The 25,865-nt window shown below is 42.3% G+C and overlaps 1 protein-coding gene across 5 annotated transcripts in view; it reads right to left on the bottom strand.

Annotated features, from left to right (window-relative positions):
• The window catches only part of xdh (xanthine dehydrogenase), a 106,321-nt gene that overhangs the window by 34,128 nt on the left and 46,328 nt on the right, over positions 1-25,865 (bottom strand). For all 5 annotated transcript variants that reach the window (XM_063040630.1, XM_063040629.1, XM_063040627.1 and 2 more), the window contains 9 exons: positions 25,628-25,754; positions 23,920-24,039; positions 18,683-18,779; positions 16,487-16,611; positions 14,752-14,885; positions 12,885-12,972; positions 12,714-12,800; positions 8,673-8,864; positions 6,722-6,867 (listed from right to left, as the gene is read on the bottom strand). In XM_063040630.1, the coding sequence (XP_062896700.1) occupies positions 6,722-6,867; positions 8,673-8,864; positions 12,714-12,800; positions 12,885-12,972; positions 14,752-14,885; positions 16,487-16,611; positions 18,683-18,779; positions 23,920-24,039; positions 25,628-25,754 (1,116 nt within the window). The remainder of the gene's footprint in view (positions 1-6,721; positions 6,868-8,672; positions 8,865-12,713; positions 12,801-12,884; positions 12,973-14,751; positions 14,886-16,486; positions 16,612-18,682; positions 18,780-23,919; positions 24,040-25,627; positions 25,755-25,865) is intronic.

Here is a 25,865-nt window from a genome sequence, read left to right as displayed (position 1 = left end):
TAGTAACAGGGCGCCCTACGTCACTGATGAGAACCCATGATCTCAGAGAGCCCTATAAACTGTACACATTGTGGCAGACAGTTCGGTTAACTACTATGTGAAATTATCCCAGGTTGTCTAGTCTGCTTCTCAACAGGTTTCTGCCACTTGCAAAGACAAAACTGAAGGAGGACACTTTCTAATTCCTCGCATAAAGGTTCTGATTAAGAAACTGCATAGGGGTCCTTGAGACCATAAGACCATAAGATATAGGATCAGAAGTAGGCCATTCAGCCCATTGAGCCTGCTCTGCCATTCAATCATGGGCTGATCCAAATCTTCCAGTCATTCCTACTCCCCATACCCTTCTCCCCATACCCTTTGATGCCCTGGCTAATCAAGAGCCTATCTGTCTCTGTCTTAAATGCACCCAATGACTTGGCCTCCATAGCTGCTCGTGGCAACAAATTCCACAGATTTACCACCTTCTGACGACAGTAATTTTTCCGCATCTCTGTTCTAAATGGACGCCCTTCAATCCTGAAGTCATGCCGTCTTGTCCTAGAATCTCCTACTATGGGAAATGGGAAATAACTTCGCTATATCTATTCTGTTCAGGCCTTTTAACATTCAGAATGTTTCACTGAGATCCCCCCTTCATTCTCCTGAACTCCAGGCAATACAGCACAAGAGCTGCCAGACGTTCCTCATATGGTAACTCTGGAATCATTCTTGTGAATCTTCTCTAAACCCTCTCTAAAGTCAGTATATCCTTTCTAAAATAAGGAGCCCAAAACTGCACACAATACTCCAAGTGTGGTCTCACGAGTGCCTTATAGAGCCTCAACATCACATTCCCTGCTCTCAAATTCTATACCTCTAGAAATGAATGCCAACATTGCATTTGCCTTCTTCACTACCCTCAACCTGGAGGTTAACCTTTAGGGTATCCTGCACAAGGACTCCCAAGTCCCTTTGCATCTCTGCATTTTGAATTCTCTCCCCATCTAAACAATAGTCTGCCCATTTATTTCTTCCACCAAAGTGCATGACTATACACTTTTCCAACATTGTACTTCATTTGCAACTTCTTTCCCCATTCCCCTGAACTATCTAAGTTTCTCTGCAGTCTCTCTGTTTCCTCAACACTACCCGCTCCTCCACCTATCTTTGTATCATTGGCAAATTTAGCCACAAATCCATTAATCCCATCGTCCAAGCCATCGACATACCTCATAAAAAGCAGCAGTCCCAACACCAACCCCTGTGGAACTCCACTGGTAACCGGCAGCTAGCCAGAATAGGATCCCTTTATTCCCATTCTCTGTTTTCTGCTGATCAGCCAAAGCTCCAACCATGCTAGAAACTTCCCTGTAATTTCATGGGCTCTTATCTTGCTAAGCAGACTCATATGTGGCACCTTGTAAAAGGCCTTCTGAAAATCCAAGTACTGCACACCTGCTGCATCTCCTTTGTCTACCCAGTTAGTAATTTCCTCAAAAAATTGCAGTAGGTTTGTCAGGCAGGATTTTCCTTTCACTGGGAGTTGGATGGGAAGGTCCTTATCAAGTGCTGCTAATTACCAACAGCGATGAAAGTAGAAGGGAAAAGTAAGTGGATACATGCCAGCCACTGCAAGCAAGCTGAAGTAATATCTGGCAAGGACAAAAATCATTCTGGTTAATGTGCTAGTAACCTCTGCCATAGTACTTATGCTGCTGGGTTACAGTGAGCAAATCACTGACCAGCAAGAAGACTTCAAGCAGGTTGATAGTTACTGAATATTTTGAATTTTGTTCTATGATTTGTTGTTATATTTCTGTTAATTTTCGTTCCTCATAATGTGCCAGTTGAGATGATTCGTAATTATATTATTGACTATCAGGAAGACATAACAATTCTACAAGGCCCCTGACAAGTAATAAGAAACAGTCTAGGTTCTGACGGCCCAATTAGCAGCAGGAGCAGGCCACAGTGACAAGGTTTCTCACAGGTCGGTGATGCTTGTTTGAAAGGAGAGCGTTGCGGGTGTTCAGACTTATTCCAACAGCCCAGTCAGCAGCAGGGACAGGCCACAGCGACGAGGTTTCTCACAGGTCGGTGATGCTTGTTTAAAAGTATAGAAAGGACAAGCATGATGGCCATTGTTGGGTGTAGGCCTGTGGAGGGAGTAGGCTCAAAAGAGGCTTTAGCTAGATGCTAGATGTGTGTTCTTGATGCCAGTTGTTGGAGCCCTGGGAGACCCAAAGTCTCCCAGGGAACTACAAACGTTTGTACATTCACGTGAAGTGCATCCAGCTGCAGCACCTCGAAGACCATGTTGGGGATCTGGAGCAGCAGCTGGACGACCTTTGGCCTGTACAGGAAAGTGAGGAAATAATTGATCAAAGTTACAAGGAAGTAATAACCCCAAAGTTGCAGGTGGCAAGTAGCTGGGTGACTGTCAGGAGAAAGGGAAATGTGAATAGGCAGTTAGCACAGAACACTCCTGTGGCCGTTCCCCTCAAAAATAAGTATACCACTTTAGACACTGTTATGGGGGATGATCTCCCCGGGGAATGCCATGGAGACCAGGCTACTGGCATTGAGTATATGTCCGTGGTGCAGAAGGGAAAGAGGGAGAGGAGGGGAGCGGTAGTCATAGGGCGCTCAATAGACAGGGGAACAGATGTGAACGGGACACCCGGATTGTATGTTTCCTCTCAAGTGCCAGGGTCAAGGATGTCTCAGATCATGTCCACAACATTTTGGAGAGGGAGGGAGAGCAGCCTGATGCCTTGGTACATATTGGTACCAATGACATAGGAAGGAAAAAGCAAAGAGATCCTGAAAAGAGAATTTTGAGAACTAGGTAGAAAGCTGAGAAGCAAGACTTTCCGGGTAGTAATTTCTGAATTGCTGCCTGTGCCATGTGCCTGCAAGGGTAGAAACAGAAGGATTTGGCAAATTACTATGTGGCTGAGAAGCTGATGCAGAGGGCAGGGCTTCAGTTTCTTGGATCATTGGGATCTCTTCTGGGGGAGGTATGACCAGCATAAAAGTTAACAGGTTGCACCCGAATCTGAGGAGAACCAATATTCTCGCGGGCAGGATGGTCAAAGCTGTTGTGGGGGGGGGGGCGGGCGGATTTGTTAATTTGGCAGGGGGATAGGAACCAGAGTGAAAGGACTCAGAATAGGAGAGATGGTATAAAAGCAAAGATAGCGTGCAGTTAGACTGTCAGGAAGGGCAGGCAGACATTAGGACATAATTGTAGCCAGCTGGGTGAGTATTGGTGCGTTTGGGAAGCAGAACCAAAAGGGTAGCAAATACAGTACTCAAAGTGTTATATCTCAATGAATGGATTATAAGAAATAAGGGGGATGATAGTGTTGCACTATTACAGATAGTCAGGTATGATGTTGTGGCCATCATTGAATCGTGGCTGAAGGATTGATGTAGTTGGGAGCAAAATGTCTAAGGATACACATTTTATTGGAGGGATAGGAAGGTAGGCCAAGTGACTTGGCTGATAAAGAATGGCATCAAATTAACAGATGTGACATAGGATCAGAAGATTTTGAATCCTTGTGGGTTGAGTTAAGAAACTACAAGGATAAAAGGACCCTGATGGCAGTCATATACAGGCCTCCCAACAGTGGCTGGGGGTGAACCACAAAGTACAACAGGAAATAGAGAAGGTGTGTCAAAAGGGCATGGTTCTGATCGTCATGGGAGATTTCAACATGCAGGTCTGTTGGGAAAATCAGGTTAGAAATGGATCTCAAGAGAGTGAGTTTGTTGAATTTTTAGAGCAGTTTGTCGCTGAACCTACTAGGGGATCAGCTATACTGGGTTGGGTGATAGGTAATGAAACAGAGGTGATTAGGGAACTTAAGGTAAAAGAACATTTAGGAGGCAGTGATCACATTGTGATTGAGTTCACATTGAAATTTGACAGGGAGAAAGTAAAGTCTGATGTAGCAGTATTTCAGTAGAGTAAAGAAAATTGCAGTGGTATGAGAGAGAAGTTGGCCAAAGTAAATTGGAAGGAGATGCTGGCAGGGATGACAGCAGAGCAGCAATGGCGTGAGTTTCTGGGGAAAAATGAGGAAGTTACAGGATAGATATATTCCAAAAACAAAGAAATACTCAAATGGCAAAACAGTACACCCATGGCTGACAAGGCAAATCAAAGCTAATGTAAAAGCAAAAGGGAGGGCATACAGCAAAGCAAAAATTAATGGGAAGACAGAGGATTGGGAAGCTTTTAAAACCCTACAGAGAGCAAGTAAAAGAATTAGGGGGTAAAAGATGAGATATGAAAGCAAGCTAGCAAACAACCACAAAGTGGATAATAAAAGTATTTTCAAATAAGTAAAATATAAAAGAGAGGAGAGTGAAATAAGGACAGCTAAAAATGAGGCTGGAGAAATAACAGAAGACAAGGAGATGGCAGATGAATTAAATGAGTATTTTGCATCGGTCTTCACTATGGAAGACACTAGCAGTGTGCCAGAAGGTGAAGGGTGTGGGGGAAGAGAAGTGAGTGCAGTTACTATTACAAAGGGGAAGGTGCTCAAGAAGCTGAAAGTTGGGCTTCTCATCCAAGAAAATATGTGCTGGCATTGGAGAGGGTTCAGGGGTGCTTTACAAAGATAATTCTGGAAATGAAAGGATTATCATACAAGGAATGTTTGACGGCTCTGAGTCTGTACTCACTGGAATTAAGAATGATGAGGGGGAATCTCATTGAAACCTTTCAAATGTTGAAAGGCCTAGACAAAGAAGATGTGGATAGGATCTTTCCTATTGTGGGGGATTCTCAGACAAGAGGGCACAGCCTCAGGACAGAGGGGTGTCCATTTATTTTTAAGGCAGAGCTTGATATGCTCTTGATTAGACATGGCATCAAAGGTTATGGGGAAAAGTCTGGGGAATGGCATTGAGGAGGGAAAAGAAAGATCAGCCATGATTGAATGGCAGAGCAGACAAGACGGGGCCAAATGGCCTGATTCTTTTCCTATGTCTTTTGGTCTAAGTTCATAGAATAATATGGACTTAAGTGTGGAAATGGAGCTGACACCTCTCTTCTACTTAATTGATTAGGATCTTATTATTTAAGTTATGTTTTTCCTGCCATGAGGCATATTTACACCTTGCCTTTACCTCCCAAGCCTGGAAGTAAATAAGATACTTCAGAAGGAGATAATTTTGCATCAGTTTTATTCCCATTTTATGGTACTGCAGGGAGTATAAGAAAAATTAAAAATGTTGCTGCAGCCTTAGAAAGGGTAAGCAATGACACTGCCGATGCCTTGGGAAAAGTAACAACAGAAACGGTTGCCATGTGTTAGATGGTTCTTCAGAATCATATGGCATTAGATATTCTCCTTGGAGAAATGTGCCGTTATAGGCAAGGAGTGTTGTACTTATTTACCTGACCATTCTGAAGACATAAATAATTTGGCTGATCATATCTGTAAATAAGCAGCTAAAATCCATCAATCTGATGGGTGGGATTCATTTGATTGGATTCTTGCATATCTCAAATGCTGGGGTTACACAATATTACAAGTCATATTATTCATTCTAATATGCCTTATCATAATTTATATACTTTTACTTGTTTAAAGGTGATCATGAATAGAATAGGTCAAGCTCTCATTGGTGTGCCTACTAATCTGCCTAACCATGACATGATCTTATAAATACTTCAGTGAATATATACTCTTTGAGATTTTATAAGAGTAGCTTTAAGTAGTTTTTTGATTATTTCATAAGAAACATAGATATCAATAGTTTTTTCCGCCTCTGAATTTTCAGAAGTGATGATTCTAAAACTGTGATTTAGAATCAAAGGAGGACGTTGTTGGATCTGACTGTTTAATTGTCATTTTCTTTGCAATTTAACAATTAATTACCTGCTTGTATTTTATATAATAACTTAGATGCAAGTAACTGTTTACTAGATTCCTAGTGACTACAGTATGTACAACAGTTTAACATGCCTCTAGTGGTTATACAAAGTATGATTCTGGAAAGCTCTGAAGGCTCTGCATTAAGCAGCTGTATTTTCTTATTGGTTAACTTTTTACTGCAGTATTGAATTAAGTATTTTTAAATTGGATTATCATCATCTATGGAATTTGCTGATCTTCTGGGTATAAAAGTAGTTGCTTTATGCAAGGCATCATCTTTAGATGCTCCCTGTCACTGTTCCGTTTCTGTTCTCTTTGGTCTATCAACTCTTAATAAAACAATAATGAAGCAACAAGTTTTATGCTTTGTTCCTGACGTCTAAAGGAACCTTAGATTTAATTACAAGAATCCAACATAGCTGTCAATGAGGACAGGTGTGTGTTCTCCCAATTAAACCATGGAACCATGGAATGCAGTACACAAAAGAGACCATGGCTCATCGAACCCATGGCCAATGAATCAGGAGCTAGAGACCATTTGGCCCCTCAAGCCTGCTTTGCCATTTAATAAGATTGTAGCCAATCTGATTCAACTCTGTGTGCTGGCCCACCCCTCCAGTATCCTTTCTTCATATAGCGCCTCAGAAATATTCAAAGATTCTTGAACACGAGGAGCGCTTAACCCCTTCTAACTCGTTCCATCAGCTAATTTGATCAACTCCATTTGTTGCTTCATAACCTTCAACATCACTTTGAATTCTTTCACCAGCAAACTGCTTGTAACTCAAGGGCTGAAGTAAAGAATATTGTTAAAAGAACATACACCAAAACATCCACCTGACCTGTTAAATACATCCACTGCCTTTGTTCTGCTGTGATAGGATGATCTCTCTATGCACTCATCCCAACATTTTCCAATATTCACATCTTCCAACTTTTGGTTGAAATGGGTGGTATCTCCTTCTTGGTAAAGATTCAACTTCCGCACCTTGGGAATGGAAAGGAAAGAGGTTTGCTTTGGATAAAGTAACAAAAGCTGACACCCAAAAGCCATGAACACCGGGATATGGGTTATGTGTCTGTTGCCCAACTAATTAAACCAATCAATTAAACAAATTAATGGGTATAACAACACCCAGCCTTCAATGGAGTGTCAGTGTCCAGGTCATTTGATCCCATGCTGGAGAAGTACCATGAGTGGACTGGGATTGTATCTGGGGTGTCACACCTCAGGTGAACCACCTCCTCCATGTCTGCAGACAATGCGTTCCAAATTCCAACCCTATCCCATATAAAACATTCTTCATCACTGTGTCATTCTCAGTTCTCCTCCCTTTTACAGCTCTGACCTCTAATCCTCAATTCCCCCTCCAAAAGAAACAACCTTTCCTAATCTGCCCAGACTTTGCATATTTTGTACACGTCTATCAAATTCCCCTCACCCTTTCTTCCTCTAAAGAAAATATTCCTGGCCTTTCTATCTTCTAACTATGCTTGCTCATCCTGGACCCACTCCTGTAAATCTTTCCTGCACCCTTTCCAATGTCCTTAACAGAGCGACCAAACTTGAACACAATAGTCCAGTTGAAGCCAGACTGAATGTTGGGCAAGACTACCCTACTGTTATATTTCATGAATTTATTGATAAATCTCAAAATTATGTTGCCTCAAGAAACTTTTTTCACCTGCTCTGACACTTCCAAAGTCTTCTGCACACATTCACTCACCCCTCTGACCCTGCACCGCTTTTACAACACTCTTTTAATCTACATTATCTCTTCTCATTCTTCCTTCCAAGATTCATCACCTCACATTTCTCTGTATTAAGCTTCATCTGCCATACAACTGCTCATCCACCAGCCCATTTACAACCTTCTGCCATCACTGTCTTCTTTGCAGTGAAGTTTTGTGTCATTTCCAAAGTCAGAAATTGTGGCTTACGCTTTGTTTCATCCCAGATTCTGTTATTAATGGAGTCCTCGTACGGATTGCTGGGAAACACTACTATACACTTCCTCCACTCTGATAAAATCACATTCACCTTAACCTATTGTTGTCCATTAGCCAACTTTGTGTCCATTCTGTCAACATCCCTTTTATGCCATCTGCTATAACTTTGTTGATAAGCCTGCTATGTGACATCAAATCAAAAGTCTTCTAGTAATCCACTTACTCATAATTTTATCCACTACCACATTCAAGATTCAATCAAGATGCTTCAACATGATTTTCCCTGAACAGCCATACTGGCCTGCTTTAACTAATCCATTTATATTCAGGTAACTACTAGTTCTGAATGAGATCAATGTTTCTAAAATCCTTAACACCACTGAGGTTTAACTGGACAGCCTCAGTTTGCTGGATTATACTTACACGCTGATGTTGAACATCTGCAACTTCCCAGTCCTCCAGACCCCACCTCCATGTCACAGAGCACTGAACATAACATTTGCTGGTGGAGAGGGGAGTGCGAAGAGTTGAAATCCCACTTGGCTATCTGATGGGTGTGACAATACTTAAAACCCCACCCAATCAGTGGAGTAGCGGGAATTAAAATCCTGCCTAGCTGAAATGCAAATATGATCTGGGGAGAATTTGACTCAATCGCAACCTTACTGCTCTATCCTAGGATCTTACTGTACTGTAATGCTCCCACCGAGCAACAAAGTTCACATCACATAAGGTGTGATTTTGATTCTGATGTGGATTTTGTGAGCTCTTATCTAAGCCTGGGGCTTCAAAGACCCTACCTCACTCTCCCAGCAACATCAGCACTATTCCCACACTCCATACCTGGTGTGCAGGTAGTCCACTCTTCTGGATGACAGCATCCATACAACTCTCAGCAATCATCATTGCCTGAGGCCCCCCGAATCCGCGGAACGCCGTGTTGGAAGGTAGGTTCGTTTTGCAGACATAGCCAATCGCTCGAATGTTTGGAATTTTATAACAGTTCTCAATGTGAAACAAAGCCCGTTCCATGACCTGAGGGACGGGGGGGCGGGTGTGTGGGAGAGAGGGGGGGTATGAGAGAGGTGGGGTGGGGGAGAGAGAGGGGGGATGTGAGGGGGGTGGGGGGGTGTGAGAGAGAGGGGGTGAGAGGAGGGGGGAGGGGGGGAGAGAGGAGGGGGGAGAGGGGATAAAAAGAATTATTTTATGGTTCCCTCAGTAATCCTGTTAACAAAATAATTAACCCAACAACATGTGGTTGCAGAAGGACAAATCTGCTTGAATCCGCTCCCCATTGAATCATAATATGCATGGCTGATCTACAGATGCCAATAACATCCTGACCTTTGGAATGTAAAACTGAGCAACTACTGTCCAATGGAACGGTGAAGTGCAAAGTTTCACAATTCCAAGTGAAGACGTTACCCTATCAATCCAAAATGTCCAAATCCTTTATCTGCAGTACTTGTCCCCTAGTTCTAGCCCCCCTTTTTGCTCTGCCTATGACTACAAGAACTGCAGAGAATTGTGGACACAGCTCAGCACATCATGGAAACAACTCTGTCTACACTTTATGGGCCTCAGTAAAGCAGCCAATATAATCAAAGACCCTATTCACTCCTAACATTCTTTCTTCTCCCCTCTTCCGTTGGACAGCAGGTACAAAGGTCCAAAAGCATGTACCACCATGCCCACAGTCACCTCCTATGTCTATGACAACAATAATATGCCTAACTACACTGTTCTCATTTATCAGTCATTGGCCTGGAACTTCTTACATCTGGGCATTCAAGCGGGTGGGGGGGGGTCACTGAAATATTTGTTAAATTTTGTGAGGGGACATGCTCCCACCACTCACTTATAATGTCACAGACTGCAAGCACCATCTGGGTGATTTTTTTTTTCTCAAATCCCCTCTTACCCCTTCTGCTTTTGTACATCTTTGTTATGGGGGGAAGATTCCCACCATCCATACTGTCTTTATCCATCATATCCTCCATCATGTTCCTCTCAGCTCCTCCATTCAAGGAAAATGGACATTACCTATCCAGACTGTCGTCATAACTGACACACTTTATCCAAGGCAATATTTTCATTATCTTCTACCCCCTCTCCAGTGACTAGAACTACACACAAAACTTCAGTTGTTGTCCAATCAAAGTTATATCAAGTTATAATACATCTTCCAAGTTCTTGCATTCTATATCCCTGTTAATGAAAGCTAGCCCATCCTGTATGCCTGCTTTACCACCTTATCCTCTTGTGCAGTCATATCTGGAGATCTTTGGACTCGTTCATAGGTCTGACTGTTCCTCTCTACTTCTTAGGTCCTCACCATTCATTGCACGTGCCCTACTCTTACTAGCCATCCCAAATTGTTTCACCTCACACTTATTGGCATTAAATAAGCACGAGGTTTGGGGTGTTTGGAAGTATGTAATAAAATAGGTCAAAGTCAGCAAGGTTTCCTTAAGGGGAAATCTTGCCTGAAAACCTTTTTGAGTTATTTGAGAAAATAACAAGCAGAATATACAAAGGGGAATCAATGGATATTGTTTACTTGGAAGGCCTTTGACAAGGGATGCTAAAAAAAACAGGTATTTATTTACCTTTCATAATATAGTATTTATTTATAATAAACTATTACAGAAAAGATACCAGTATGGATTGAACATCGACTGACTGGCAAGAGGCAAAAAGTGAGAACAAAGAGGTCCATTCCTGTAAACACAAAATAATCTGCAGATACTGTAGAAGATCAAAGCAACACTTTCAGTACACTGGATGAACTCAGCAGGTCGGGCAGCATCAGTCAGAGACAATGAGTCGATGTTTCAGGCCGGAACCCTTCGTCAGCACTGAAGAATGAAAGGTGGGGAAGGATTTGAAGAATGCTTGTAGCGTCAGTTGATAGACCAGTAATTTGAAAGACAAAGGAGTGGGGGAGGGGAAGAAATGACATCATAGCTCTGAAAACAATGGGTAGTAGAAAAAGGAGGCGGAACCATGAGGGAGCTGGGGGAGGGGGTGGAGTGAAATAGGGATAGAGGAAGGGAGGGGAAGAGAATTACCGGAAGTTGGAGAATTCTATGTTCATACCAAGGGACTGGAGACTACCTATGGCAGTCATGGCAGTAGAGGCTAAACTCAGGTTGGAGGAGCAACACCTCATATACAGTCTAGGTAGTCTCCAGCCCCTTGGTATGAACATAGAATTCTCCACCTTCCGGTAATGCTCTCCCCCTCCCTTCTTCTATCCCTATTTCACTCTACCCCCTCCCCCAGCTCCCTCATGGTTCCGCCTCCTTCTTCTACTACCCATTGTTTTCAGGGCTATGATGTCATTTCTTCCCCTCCCCCAGCCCTTTGTCTTTCAAATTACTGGTCTATCAACTGACGCTACAAGCATTCTTCAAATCCTTCCCCACCTTTCATTCTTCAGTCCTGATGAAGGGTTCCGACCCGAAACGTCAACTCTTCATTTCTGACTGATGCTGCCTGACCTGCTGAGTTCATCCAGTGTACTGGAGGTCCATTCCTGGTTGGCTAGTGGTGTTCCACAGGGGTTAGTGTTGGGGCCGTTACTTTTCACATCATATGTCAATAATGTGGTTGACAGTTTTGAGGGCTTTGTGGCTATGTTTGTGATGGTACAAAGATTGGTAGAGGGGCAGATAATGTTGAGGAAGCAGTGGGTCAGCAGGAAGACTTGGACACATTAGAAGAACGGGCAAAGAAGTGGCAGATGGAATGCACTTTGGTAAAAGGGATAAAGCCATAGACTGTTTTCTAAATGGGGAGCAAATTCAGAAATCAGAGGTGCAAAGAGACTTGGGAGACCTCATGCAGGATTCCCTAAAGGTTAACTTGCAGGCTGAGTTGATGGTAAGGAAGGCAAAAGCAATGTTAGAATTCATTTTGAGAGCTCTAGAGTATAAAAACAAAGATGTAATTCTGAGGTTTTATAAGATATTGGTCAGTCTACACTTTAAGTATTATAAGCAGTTTTGGGCTCCTTATCTAAGAAAGGCTATGCTGGCTTTGGAGAGAGTCCAGAGGATGTCACAAAAATGATCCCAGAAATGAAAGGGTTAACAACTGAGAAGTGCTTGATGGTGCTGGGCCTGTACTCACTGGAATTTGGAAGAATGGGGGGGGGCATCTCGTTGAAACCTATTGAATTTTAAAAGACTTAGATAAAGTGGCCTTGGAGAACATGGTTCCTACAGTGGAACAATCTAGATCCTGACGACGCATGCTCAGAACAGAGGGATGTCCCTTAGGAACAGAAATAAAGAGGAATTTTTTCTTCGACAGATGGTGGTGAATCTGTGGAATTCATCGCCACAGTGGCTATATAGGCCAAGTCACTGGGTATATTTAAAGAGAGGTTGATAGGTTCTTGAGAAGGATATTATATCAGCCATGACAGATGGTGGAGCAGACTCGAAGAGTCAAATGGTCTAATTCTGCTCCTATGTCTATGGTCTCAGGGTTTAAATGTCATCTGCATTGCTTTGCCCAAGTTACCCGCAAATCAATAGAATTCTGTAACCTAAAACTATCCTTCTCACTATCCACAACACCATAATATTTCATAAACATATTTGCCAAAATCTGCAGACTTTCTATAAAGGAAGGTCCCCTCTTTTCACCTTTTGCCTTTTAGGTCTCCTCAGTTTTCTTGTGTTTCTAATGTTATGTGCTTGTGATGCTGCTGCAAATAAATTACTCTGATTTTTTTTCTCCACAGATGCTGCTCAACGTGCTGAATAATTTTTTTCTATTCTGTGCTTTTATTTTTGTCCTGTGTGGAATGTGTTCTAGTCAGTTAAAAATAAAGCTCTTGTTCACTGTAAGTTTGTGCATCTTAGTCCAACATACAGCGGATGAAAGATCCAGGCTATTTCCTGCATTGCAGTAAAGTTTGAGATCCATAGCCACGACTTTCCCACTTTTCTGGTACCCAACCTGAAAGAAAAATACAGGGAAACATTCCATGAATGGCAGGTGAACAACTGCAACAACAATTCTCTTGAACTGCTCAAGCCTTACCTTGTAGCGTCCCAGAAAAGGATTTCTTCCCCCACTCACCAACATGTCCACATCACGACTAAGTGCACATCGAATGGGGCGCTTTGTCCTGTCAGACAAGAGGGAAGATGAGAGGAGATGAAGCAGGATGAAAGCGAGGCCGTGAAACCTTTCCCATTCTCACTGTGAATGGCCAAACTTCCCGAAAAACAATTAGTCAGGAGCTGAGCGGATTTGGCAGGGCCAAACACTTGGTGTTCATCAAGTTCTTTGACTTTCCTTTCGCATCGGCTATGATTTATAATATTATTATGAAACTTAGGAAAGCTCCATTTGATAAGATTAGGGTAGATTGGGAACAGGAATTGGGGCTTACCATTTCTGTGGATGATTGGGGGCAGATTTTACAATTAGTTAATACTTCCTCTATTTGTGCTAAACATTCCCTAATTCAATTTAAAGTGGTTCATAGAGCACATATGTCCAAAGATAAGTTAGCGCGTTTTTACTCGCATATTAATCCTTTCTGTGATAGATGTTCGGGGCAGATAGCCTCTTTAACTCATATGTTTTGGTCTTGCCCTACTTTGGAAACTTTTTGGAGAGATATTTTCAATATTATTTCTAAGGTATTAAATATAGATATCTCTCCTCACCCTATTACTGCTATCTTTGGACTACCTAAAATTTCTAGTAATCTTTCCCCTTCAGCCCGTAGAATGATTGCATTTCTTACTTTAATGGCGAAAAGATGTATTTTACAACATTGGAAAGAGCTTAATGCTCCAACTACCTTTTTTTGGTTCTCTCAGACGATTTTATGTTTGAATTTGGAGAAAATTAGAGGTAACCTTTATGATTCTTCATTTAAATTTGAACAGATTTGGGGACCTTTTATTCGATATTTTCATTTAATGTAATATTTACCCTTGTTTTTTTTTTCACTGTTTTTAATGGAGGTCGGGATTGTGGACGTGATTTTAAGTTTAACTCTGTTTGGTTTCAAGTTAGCCCATTGCTTTGCCTTGCTTTTAGTTAGCTGCACGGTGGGTTTTTTTTTTGGGGTTTTTTTTTTTCTTTTTTTTTCCATTGATATATATAAAATTTAGTATACTATTATGTTATCTTGGTTTCTTATGCTTAAATTACATTGTTTGTAGTATTTTCTTTTTGGTATTGATATCTTTTGGAATTTTATTATACTTTAACATTGTATTAATGTTTATATGGCTTACCTTTTTTGTATACTTACTCAATAAAAAGATTTAAAAAGAAAGAAAAGAAAAGACTTTCCTTTCACCCCTGTTCCCCAGAACATAGAATAGAGAGGTAGAACATTCAACCCAAAGGTTTCTCCCACTATTTATGAACCACATGTGCCACTTCCCACTTAATGTTCATTTACCCATTCCTTCAGTTTCTCAGGGCATACCCAAATCGATATTTATTCATCCATTGTACTTGGAATCACCAGCCCATGGTCGTTGATACTGGGCAGCACAGAGGCATACCTTGTAGAGCTGCTGCCTCACAGACCCAGAGACCCATGTTTGATTCTGAGCTCCAGTCTGTTAGTGTAGAATTTGCATGTTCTCCCTGTGAATGCATGAATTCTCCAACCCCCCCCCCCCCCCCGCCACCAGGTGCTCCAGTTTCCTTCCCAAAGACACATGGGTTGGTAAGTTACTTGGCAGCTGTAAACTGCCCCTAGTGTGTAGATGGGGAAGGGAGGCGGGGAGAAAGAGAGTTAGTATGTGCAGGTTGTTGATAGAACGTCAGATTGGTGTAATTGAGTCCTTGAATATCAGCATGGACTCAGTGGGCTGAATGGCCACTTTTCTCACTGTATGCCTTTATGAAGCTGTATCACTTGCGTGCTAACACATACTTGTAAGCAGCAACTGCCACCACGATCGACAGCAACGTGCTCCTTGACTCCTTCCCACCAAAGCCCCCTCCGAGCCGCTTCACCCGACAGCAAATCCTATTGGCAGGGACACCAAGAGCTTTTGCAACAAGGAACTGCAGGAAAACAGAATTAACACCATGAGGTAAGTGCACCCCACGCCCAACTCTGACTAATCTAATCCAACTGGAAGATCTCCCACTGTGCAATCAGTGCTACAGTGGTACAGCTGGTAGAATCATTGCTTCCGAGCCCCAGACTCAATCCTGGCATCCAGTGCTCTCTGTGTTGAGTTTTCCTGTTTTCTGTGTGACACATACATTTCCTCCAAATGCCGCAGTTTCTTCGCTCATCCTAGACATGTAGCTAATGGATTAAATGGCCTCTGTAAATTGTCCCATGAATGGATGGATGGATATTTTATTGATCTCAAAGGAAATTACAGATTCACGGTAGCATTACAAGTGCGTAGATATAAATATTAGAAGAAAAGTAGAAAGAATAAAAGATAAGTCACCACAAACAGTCTAATGGGAGGGAGTCATCACTTCCCCGGCTATAGGTTGACTCATTATAAAGCCTAATGGCCGAGGGTAAGAATGACCTCATATCGCCCCCTTTGGAGCAGCACAGTTACCTTATTTGTTTTTTGTCTTAGACCTAAAAATCTGGGAGTGTTTTTTGGGAATGCAAGGTGAACACTTAAGAAACATCTGGACAAACACTTGAATTGCCGAGGCATAGAAAGCTATAGACTCAAAGTGGGTAAATGAGATTACTATAGATGTATACAATGGTTAGTATCAACATGGTGGGCTGAAGGGCCTGTTTCCGATCTCTACAACTCTATGAACACCATTCAGTTTCAGGGAAAGTTAGTGAGGAAAAGAATTTCTCTCTGAGCCAGCAGAGACTCAATTCGCCGAAATTACCACCTTCTTTGTCATAAAGCAAAACATGATCTAGTTCTACATTAATTAAAACATAGATCTCCATTTACATCACACTTCCCATCATTAACTATGGTTTCTCTGTCAACAGTCTTCATGATTTTAAATATTGGATCTTTATAAACCTTCCTCTGCTCCAGGGAGAGTATCCCAGCTTCTCCACTCTACCCACATAAGCCAGGGGCTCCCAACCTTTTCTATGCCATGGACCCCTACCGTTAACCAAGCGGTTCACAGACCTCAGATTGGGAAGCCCTGACATGAGCAAAGTTCCTCATCCTCAGAATCAATTCAATTGATACCTGCTGCTCCCCCCGCAAGGCCTCAATATCCTTCCCAAAGGGGTGGCTCCTAGAACTGGATTTTATATTCCGGAGTTTTAAAAAGATTCACAAAGTCTCTACTAGTCTTTCAACGAATTGTGCGTATATGAACCCTGCACCCTGGATCACTCTGCTGTTGTGCTCCTTATGGAACTCACTCACTAACCCAGACATCTTGAGACTTGGGAAGAGACCTGAGCATCCAGTCATCCATTTAGTTGGTCAAAGGGGGAACAAAGACAGCGGCAGTGGTTAGGATGGACCCATGTCACTGGAATGGTGGAGCAGCAGCTCCACTAACTAACCCATGCAATCTATCAGCACAGACCAGGAACTGAACGGTGGGGTCACTCATCACTGTGACCCAGAGTCTGCAACTGTACTGAAGTAGATTGTCGGTTCGAGGCAACTGCATCAATACGGCAATTGGTCATGAGCACCTACCTGTGTTTGTGAAGGGCTCTGTGTTGATGAAAAGAGTTCCATTTCCCCGTCTTCACCTTTGGGCACAGCCACTGTGCAATGTGTCTCCAGGTAGAAATGCTCCTGGCCTCCAATGTACATTTCCCCTGTGGAAAACCTATGATGTAAATTTGATGCTGCCACTTGAGGGAGGCATGTCTCTGACAGAGAGTATCTTTGCAAGTACATCTGCACAATAGACGAAGGCAAGCAACTAGCAGCACAGTCATAGAATCATAAAATCACTTAATCCATGCTGAAACTATTTAAACTGCCTACTCCCATCGACCTGCATCAGGACCATAGCCTTCCATAACTCTTCCCATCCATGTCCTGATCTAAACTTCTCTTAAATGTTGAAAGCGAGAGTGTCCTGACAAAGGGTCTCAGCCCGAAACGTCGACTGTACCTCTTCCTAGATGCTGCCTGGCCTGCTGCGTTCACCAGCACTTTTTGTGTGTGTTGCTTGAAATTCCAGCATCTGCAGATTTCCTTGTGCTCACATTGTATTACTTGTGCTGGTAGCACATTCTGCACTTTCACTACCACCTGAGAGAAATTTACACTCACATTTCCCTTAAACTTTTCACCTTTCACCTTAACCCATGACCTCAGATTGTAGTCTCACCTAACCTCAGGGGAAAACGCCTGCTTGCATTTACCCTATCGATATCCCTCATAATTTTGTATACCTCTATTCTATCAAATCTGCTCTCAATCTTCTACGTTCATGGAATAAAGTCTTAACCTATTCAATCTTTACTTATAAATTAGGTCCTCCAGGCCCGGCAACATCCTTGTAAATTTTTTCTGTGCTCTTTCAATCTTATTTACATCTTTCCTGTAGGTAGGTGACCAAAACTGCATACTATACAACACAAACTGCTTATTTGTAGGGTTTGGGAAATAATAAACTCATGTAGATAGCCTAACATATAGGTAATCTGACCACCTCGATTAGATCCCAGTCTGTAATCACTTCTGGACATTCATTATTCTATATAAATACCCTAACAGATTTCTACAGATTTACCATGGGGAACATTCTAATTGGCTGCATCACTGATATGTGGGGGCTACTGCACAGGATTGAAATAAGCTGCAGAGAATTGTAAGCTCAGTCAGCTCCAGCATGGGCACTAGCCTCTGTAGCATCCAGGACAACTTCAAGGACCGATGCCTCAAAAAGGCAGCATCCATCATTAAGGACCCCCATCACCCAGGACATGCCTTGTTCTCATTGCTACCATCAGGAAGAAGGGACAGAAGCCCTAAGGCACAAACTCAGCGATTCAGGAACAGCTTCTTCTCCTCTGTCATCTTATTTCGGAATGGATATTGAACCCATGAACACTATCTCACTACTTTATCATTTCTATTTTTGCACTACTTATTTAATTTAGCTATTTAGTATACCGTATATATACCTACTGTAATTCATGTTTTTAAGTATATTGGATTGTACTGCTGTTGCAAAGACAAGGCATTTCACGACATATGCCAGTGATATTGACCCTGATTCTGATTCTGAACCCATTGAATAGATGTCAGTCTGTAATTGCTCCCAGGCATCCATCGTTCTATGAACTGATAGAATAGTTGCACTGATGCTGAGACTGGGGTAGCCTTGCATAGCCTTGCATAGGAATTTATGCAATGAAGATTCCTCCAACAAAATCTATTGATTTTGTCTGCTTTCAGATAGGACCTCATGTACAGCAAATGAGTCAAGACCTGTCCTGCTTTAATGACTTGCTGTGGAGGTAGGTTTCCATCCTATGCCAAATTTGCAGCTTTCACACAGAGGGCAGTGGATACGTGGAACAAGCAGTCAAAGAAAGTGGTAGGGGCAGATACAATTAAACTATTTAAGACACATGGACAGGTAATGAGTAGGAAAAGTTCAGAGTGATATGGGCCAAACACATGGAAGTTGTACTGACTAGGATAGGCATCTTGTACGTCATGGATGAGTTGGGTTGAATGGCCTGTTTTTATTCAGTATAGCTCTATAACTCTATTAACCCCCTGAATCTCTAAACAGTACTTCAACCTTCACCTAATCTATCATTTTTTTCTGCTTTTAAACCTCTGACCCAGCTCTTACTTTCAGAACACTAAAGATTGGACAAATAGTTTTCTCGTGAATTCAGCCCACATTTAAAACGAACAACTCACCTTCAATGATGTCATCAGCTTGTCTAAATCCTTGCTCGATGTTTCCATTCTCAAGTTTTAATGGTGAAATGTGGAACGATTGGTGGCTGATGGCTTCCTATTTGGGAAGAAATCTCTGGTCACTGCTTAGAAACAATAGAGTCATAGAAAAAGACATTAAACCAGCCTACCTGTGAGGAGTACAGGATTTGTAGCAATGGGTTACACAGTGAAGTATTGATTGTAGAAATATTCCCCAGGTCTTTCTTTCTACACATTATAAGGCTATGCATGTGCCTGTTTTAGGTAGACTCATGAACAATAATTAATAAGTGGTAATCGGTTGATTATTTCCTCATGCACTGAGTTACAATGAAGATCTTTGTTTTGCACACCCTGCATACACATCGTTCCATCATATCAGTGCAAGGAAGTAGTACACAGGAGAAGAAAAATAACAGAATGCAGAATATAACAATCAAACTGCAAAGAAACTGCAGTACAGGCAGACACCAGGTGCAAGACCATAAGGAGCTAGATTGTGAGGCCAGGAGTTATCCATCCTTTCCACAGAGCTGGGCCACTTGACCTAATTGCTCAATGCTAGCAATTTCCCATCTCACCTTAGTAGAACCCCCCAACATAGCAAGTATCTTTTCACAAAAAATTCTATTTAATTTTAACAATAAATTATTTCCTTTATACTTGTGTCATGTGAAATGCTGGAGCTTATCTACTTATCTCATCTGATTGATAGACGATTCCAGTTCCCTGAAGAGATTTCTATCAAATTGACCTAGGACATATTATTGTAGAGGAAGTATAGTGGGCAATTGTGTCTTTGGAGGTGCAATGGGCAGGTTTGTCTATGAATGGACAATAGGTAGACGTTTATAAGGAGGAACAACAGATAACCATGTCAATGGAGGGACAACAGGTAACTCTGATGGACAGACAATGGTGTTTACAGAGGGGCAATGGCCAATTGTGTCCTCAAGTCCCTTGAGCAGGACTTGAACTTGCAATCTCTGACATAGAAACATAGGAACATAGAAAATAGGTGCAGGAGTAGGCCATTTGGCCCTTTGAGCCTGCACCGCCATTTAGTATGATCATGGCTGATCATCCAACTCAGAACCCTGTACCAGCCTTCCCTCCATACCCCCTAATCCCTTTAACCACAAGGGCCATATCTAACTCCCTCTTAAATATAGCCAATGAACTGGCCTCAACTGTTTCCTGTGGCAGAGAATTCCACAGATTCACCACTCTCTGTGTGAAGAAGTTTTTCCTCATCTCGGTCCGAAAAGGCTTCCCCTTTATCCTCAAACTGTGACCCCTCATTCTGGACTTCCCCAACATCGGAAACAATCTTCCTGCATCGAGCCTGTCCAATCCCTTTAGGATTTTATATGTTTCAATAAGATCCCCCCTCAGTCTTCTAAATTCCAACGAGTATAAGCCTAGTCGATCCAGTCTTTCATCATATGAAAGTCCTGCCATCCCAGGAATCAATCTGGTGAACCTTCTTTGTACTCCCTCTATGGCAAGAATGTCTTTCCTCAGATTAGTGGACCAAAACTGCACACAATACTCCAGGTGTGGTCTCACCAAGGCCTTGTACAATTGCAGTAGTACCTCCTTGCTCCTGTACTTGAATCCTCTTGCTATGATTGCCAGCATACCATTCGCCTTTTTCACTGCCTGCTGTACCTGCATGCCCACTTTCAATGACTGGTGTATAATGACACCCAGGTCTCGTTGCATCTCCCCTTTTCCTAATCGGCCACCATTCAGATAATAATCTGTTTTCCTGTTTTTGCCACCAAAGTGGATAACCTCACATTCATCCACATTAAATTGCATCTGCCATGAATTTGCCCACTCACCTAACCTATCCAAGTCACCCTGCATCCTCTTAGCATCCTCCTCACAGCTAACACTGCCACCCAGCTTCGTGTCATCCGCAAACTTGGAGGTGCTACATTTAATTCCCTCATCTAACTCATTAATATATATTGTGAACAACTGGGGTCCCAGCACTGAGCCTTGCGGTACCCCACTAGTCACTGCCTGCCATTCTGAAAAGGTCCCATTTATTCACACTCTTTGCTTCCTGTCTGCCAACCAATTCTCTATCCACATCAATACCATACCCCCAATACTATGTGCTTTATGTTTGCACACTAATTTCCTGTATGGGACCTTGTCAAAAGCCTTTTGAAAATCCAAATGTACCACATCCACTGGTTCTCCCCTATTCACTCTACTAGTTACATCCTCAAAAAAATTCTATGAGATTCTTCAGACATGATTTTCCTTTCACAAATCCATGCTGACTTTGTCCGATGATTTCACCGCTTTCCAAATGTGCTGTTATCACATCTTTGATAACTGACTCTATCATTTTCCCCACCACTGATGTTAGGCTAACCGGTCTATAATTCCCCGGTTTCTCTCTCCCTCCTTTTTTAAAAAGTGAGTTACATTAGCCACCCTCCAATCCTCAGGAACGAGTCCAGAATCTAAAGAGTTTTGAAAAATTATCACTAATGCACCACTATTTCTTGGGCTACTTCCTTAAGCACTCTGGGATGCAGACCATCTGGCCCTGGGGATTTATCTGCCTTTAATCCCTTCAATTTACCTAACACCACTTCCCTACTAACATGTATTTCCCTCAGTTCCTCCATCTCACTGGACCCTCTGTCCCTTACTATTTCTGGAAGATTATTTATGTCCTTCTTAGTGAAGATAGAACCAAAATAGTTATTAAATTGGTCTGCCATGTCCTTGCTCCCCATAATCAATTCACCTGTTTCTGTCTGTAGGGGACCTACATTTGTCTTAACCAATCTTTTTCTTTTCACATATCTATAAAAGCTTTTACAGTCAGTTTTTATGTTCCCTGCCAGTTTTCTCTCATAATCTTTTTTCCCTTTCCTAATTAACCCTTTGTCCTCCTCTGCTGGAATCTGAATTTCTCCCAGTCCTCAGGTGAGCCACTTTTTCTGGCTAATTTGTGTGTTTCTTCTTTGGAATTGATACTATCCCTAATTTCCCATGTCATCCACGGGTGCACTACCTTCCTTGATTTATTCTTTTGCCAAACTGGGATGAACAATTGTTATAGTTCATCCATGTGATCTTTAAATGCTTGCCATTGCATATCCACCATCAACCCTTTATGTGTCACTTGCCAGTCTATCTTAGCTAATTCACATCTCATACCTTCAAAGTTACCCTTCTTTAAGTTCAGAACCTTTTTTTCTGAATTAACTATGTCATTCTCCACCTTAATGAAGAATTCCACCATATTATGGTCACTCTTACCCAAGGGGCCTCTCACGACAAGATTGCTAATTAACCCTTCCTCATTGCTCAATACCCAGTCTAGAATAGCCTACTCTCTAGTTGGTTCCTCAACACGTTGGTTAAAAAAACCATCCCGCATACATTCCAAGAAATCCTCTTCCTCAGCACCCTTACTAATTTGGTTCACCCAATCTATATGTGGATTGAAGTAACCCATTATAACTGCTGTTCCTTTATTGCACACATTTCTAATTTCCTGTTTAATACCATCCCCAACCTCACTACTGCTGTTAGGTGGTCTGTACACAACTCCCACCAGCGTTTTCTACCCCTTAGTGTTATGCAGCTCTACCCATAACAATTCCATATCTTCCCAGCTAATTTCCTTCCTTTCTATTGCGTTAATCTCCTCTCTAACCAGCAATGCTACCCCACCTCCTTTTCTTTTATGTCTATCCCTCCTGAGTATTGAATATCCCTGAATGTTGAGCTCCCATCTTTGGTCACCCTGGAGCCATGTCTCTGTGATCCCAACTGTATCATATTCATTAATAACAATCTGCACTTTTAATTCATCCACCTTGTTACTAATGCTCCTTGCATTGACACACAAAGCCTTCAGGCTTGCTTGTAGAACATTTTATCACTGGAGTTTGACACCACCCCTTGAGTCGATAGATGTGACTTATAAACCTCAACATCTGGACTAGCATGAGTTTGCTAAACAAGGTCTCTTAACTTTGGTGTTACCATGTTCAGTTTTAATCACCCTGCTGGAGGAAAGATGACATTAAGCTAGAAAGAATGCAGAAGAGATCTATGAGAATGGCCCTGGGATTTGAGGATCTAGAGTTATGGAGAGAGGTTGAGCAGCCTAACACTTTATTTATTGGAGCATAGGTGAACGGCGGGAGGGGGTGTTATCATACAGAGGTTTATAAAATCATGAGAGCACAGATAGGGTTAATAACTAATCTTTTCTCAGTCTTGGGGAATCAGGAACTAGAAGGCATAGTCTTAAGGCCTGAGGGGAGAGATTTAATAGGAATCTAATGGGCATTGTTTTCACCAAGAGGGTGGTCAGTAATGAAATGAGCTACCTAGGGAAGTGTTTGGGACAGGTAGAATAACAACATTTGAAAGGTACTAGGACAAGTATGTAGACAGGAAAGATTTAGAGGGATATGAGCCAAATGCAAATAACATCAATCACCACTACCCTGGACTGATTCGATGACCTGTAGACTGACTTTCTCAGACTCTTTACAACTCATGCTCTCAGTATTATTTTTATTTATATGATTTGTCTTCTTTTGGACATTGGTGTTTGTCTTTATCTATGTATCACTTTTCATAAAATTCTATTGTATTGCTTTCTTCATGTAATTGCCTGAAAGAAAATGAATCTGAAGGCAGTATATTGCAACATATACATATTGTGATAATATATTTACTTTGAACTTTTAAATGCAGGTAAGTGGGACTAGCTCAGATGGGCATCCTGGTCAGCATGAACCACTGGATCTCAAAGGGTCTGTTTCTGTCCTATATGACTCTATGACCTGACGTCACAGACACAGCAATGGCAGAGAGAGCAGGACGTCTATGGTCATGGACGTTAGTTCTGGAAAACTAGAGAATGTGTCTAATCAAGGGAGAGACCATGGGTGCAAGGTAAATGGTCACAATGAAATGCGGATGGATGAGGACCAAGGACACTGAAGGTCAATGCTGTAACAGGTACTTCAAAGCTCTGGTTGACCGTAGAAAAAGTAATTTGCTTGAATCATTACAACTTGTAAAGTTTTGGTTTGATTGGCTTTTAATCTTTGCATGCTTATCTTCTCAATATTGAATAGTGACCTCAGGAGTAAATGTCAGTCATCCTGCCTGTTATATACATGGGTGAAATCACAACATAAGAACATAGGTAACGTAGTTACCTGAATAGTGACGATAGGCTTTAGCTTTTTGTATGTAACCTTCACTGCCTTTGCAGCCATCTGGGCATGAGCCTCTGTGTCAGCAACAACTGCCCCGATGACGTGTCCGACACAAGTGACCTACAGAGTGCACAGAAGCAACACAGAGATTATAAAGCATTCACACACGGGGAACAATCGGCCATCCTGCATCAACTCATACGGCAGTGCCCACTCAGATCACCTGGGTGCCACGATAGCTCTGTGGTTAGCGGAATGCTACCACAGCTCGCGGCATTCCGCAGTTCAGAGCTTAATTCTGCCGCTGTTCTGTAAGGAGTCTGTACGTCCTCCCTGTGGAATGCGCGAGTTTTCCCCGGGCGACCCGGTTTCCTCCCATAGTCGAAAGGTGTACCGGGCAAGTTAACTGGTCATTGTAAATAGTTCTGTGATTAGGTTAGGGTTAAATCAGGGTTTGTCAGGGGTTGTTGGGTGGTGTGGATCAAAGGACCTACTCCATGCTGTATTGCTAAATAAAACATCAAAATTAAAATTAATTAATCCCAGCCCCAGCTCACTGAGCTGCTAAAGACTGAGTCAACTTCAAAGTCACTTTCTGCCTGTGGGGAAAGGTAGTGCCCATTTCCTTCCATTAATGAGCTCATGATGTGAAACCTGAGGTATGAGCAGGAACTGCTGGAAAGCTCATAATTCCAGGGAGATTCCTGCCTCGGTGATGGGATTTCTATCAATGTTCTGGCTGTGTTGCACAGCTATTGTCCTTTTCTCCCACAGCCATACAGATAATAGCTGTGTAATGGAGCCAGATGTCCAGTATAAAGTGTATCTCTTCTTTATACTGAGCGTCTCCCCTCTCCATTCTGAGTCCTGTTGCAGTGCTTCCAGCCGAAACATCAAAAATTCCTTTCCGTCCCACAGATGCTGTTCGATCCATTGAGTTTTCCCAGCAGGTCGTGGGTTGCTCCAGTTCCCAGCATCTACAGTCTTTCGTGTCTCAGTGCTGAGAAATGCTCAGCACTCTAAAGAGCATTTGAAACAGAGTTAACATTTCAAGTCTCTGAACTTCCATCAGCTGAAGAAAAGTGCTGCCACGATTGTCAAGCTCAGAGCTGAAATCAGACGGCCCCAGATGGAGCACGTGAGGTGAGTACTGAGACAATACTCCACCATCTGTTTCCATCTGACTCCAGGCACAAGAGACGGCAGATGCTGGAATCTGGAACAACATACAACCTGCTGGAGGAACTCGACGGGTCGAGCAGCATCTCTGGGTGGGAAGGAATCTTCAAAATTGTGGGTCAAAATCCTAAATCAGCACTAGGATTTTGACTCAAAACTACATCAGTTACTTCTCTCCCTCAAATGCTACTTGACCCACTGAATACTTGACCCACTGATAGTTTGTACTCTATAAGATTGGGTCATGCTGTGATCTCCATAGCTACCCAAAGAGGAAGTGACATTGAATCCTGGGTCACTAGCATCCACACATCCTGGAGAACCTGTCACCTTCCCTCCCAGTTTATTTCCATTCTACAGTTTCATGAAGATGAAGACTGGGTGTGGAGTGGGATGGTGGGGAAAGATAGAGAATGGTAGGGTGGGAGTTGGACAACTCTTTGTGCATACGTCACAGCCAGGCATGAGGTTTAAGGGTTACTCTGCGATATATGAAAGAAAACTGTTGTCGGCACTGATGGTCACTAACTTCACCGTCAGCGAACACAGTCTCATCCATTTTCAGGCATCCAGTCTCATTGCTTCCTGGGACGTCTTCGGCCGTGAGGAAACGGGTGACTCCAGGAACCTTCAGGGCCTGGCTGGTGTCAATTGAACTGTAAAGAAAGATGGAAAAGTGAGCTGATTCATGTCCAAGTTTCATTTCAAACAGACAGAATAGAAAACATGCAGGATGAAAATATATAATATATACACGTGGCTTCTCA

Source organism: Mobula hypostoma, chromosome 2, assembly GCF_963921235.1.
Source record: "Mobula hypostoma chromosome 2, sMobHyp1.1, whole genome shotgun sequence".
Classification (NCBI taxonomy): domain Eukaryota; kingdom Metazoa; phylum Chordata; class Chondrichthyes; order Myliobatiformes; family Myliobatidae; genus Mobula; species Mobula hypostoma.
This window is presented reverse-complemented; position numbering and strand designations above follow the sequence as displayed.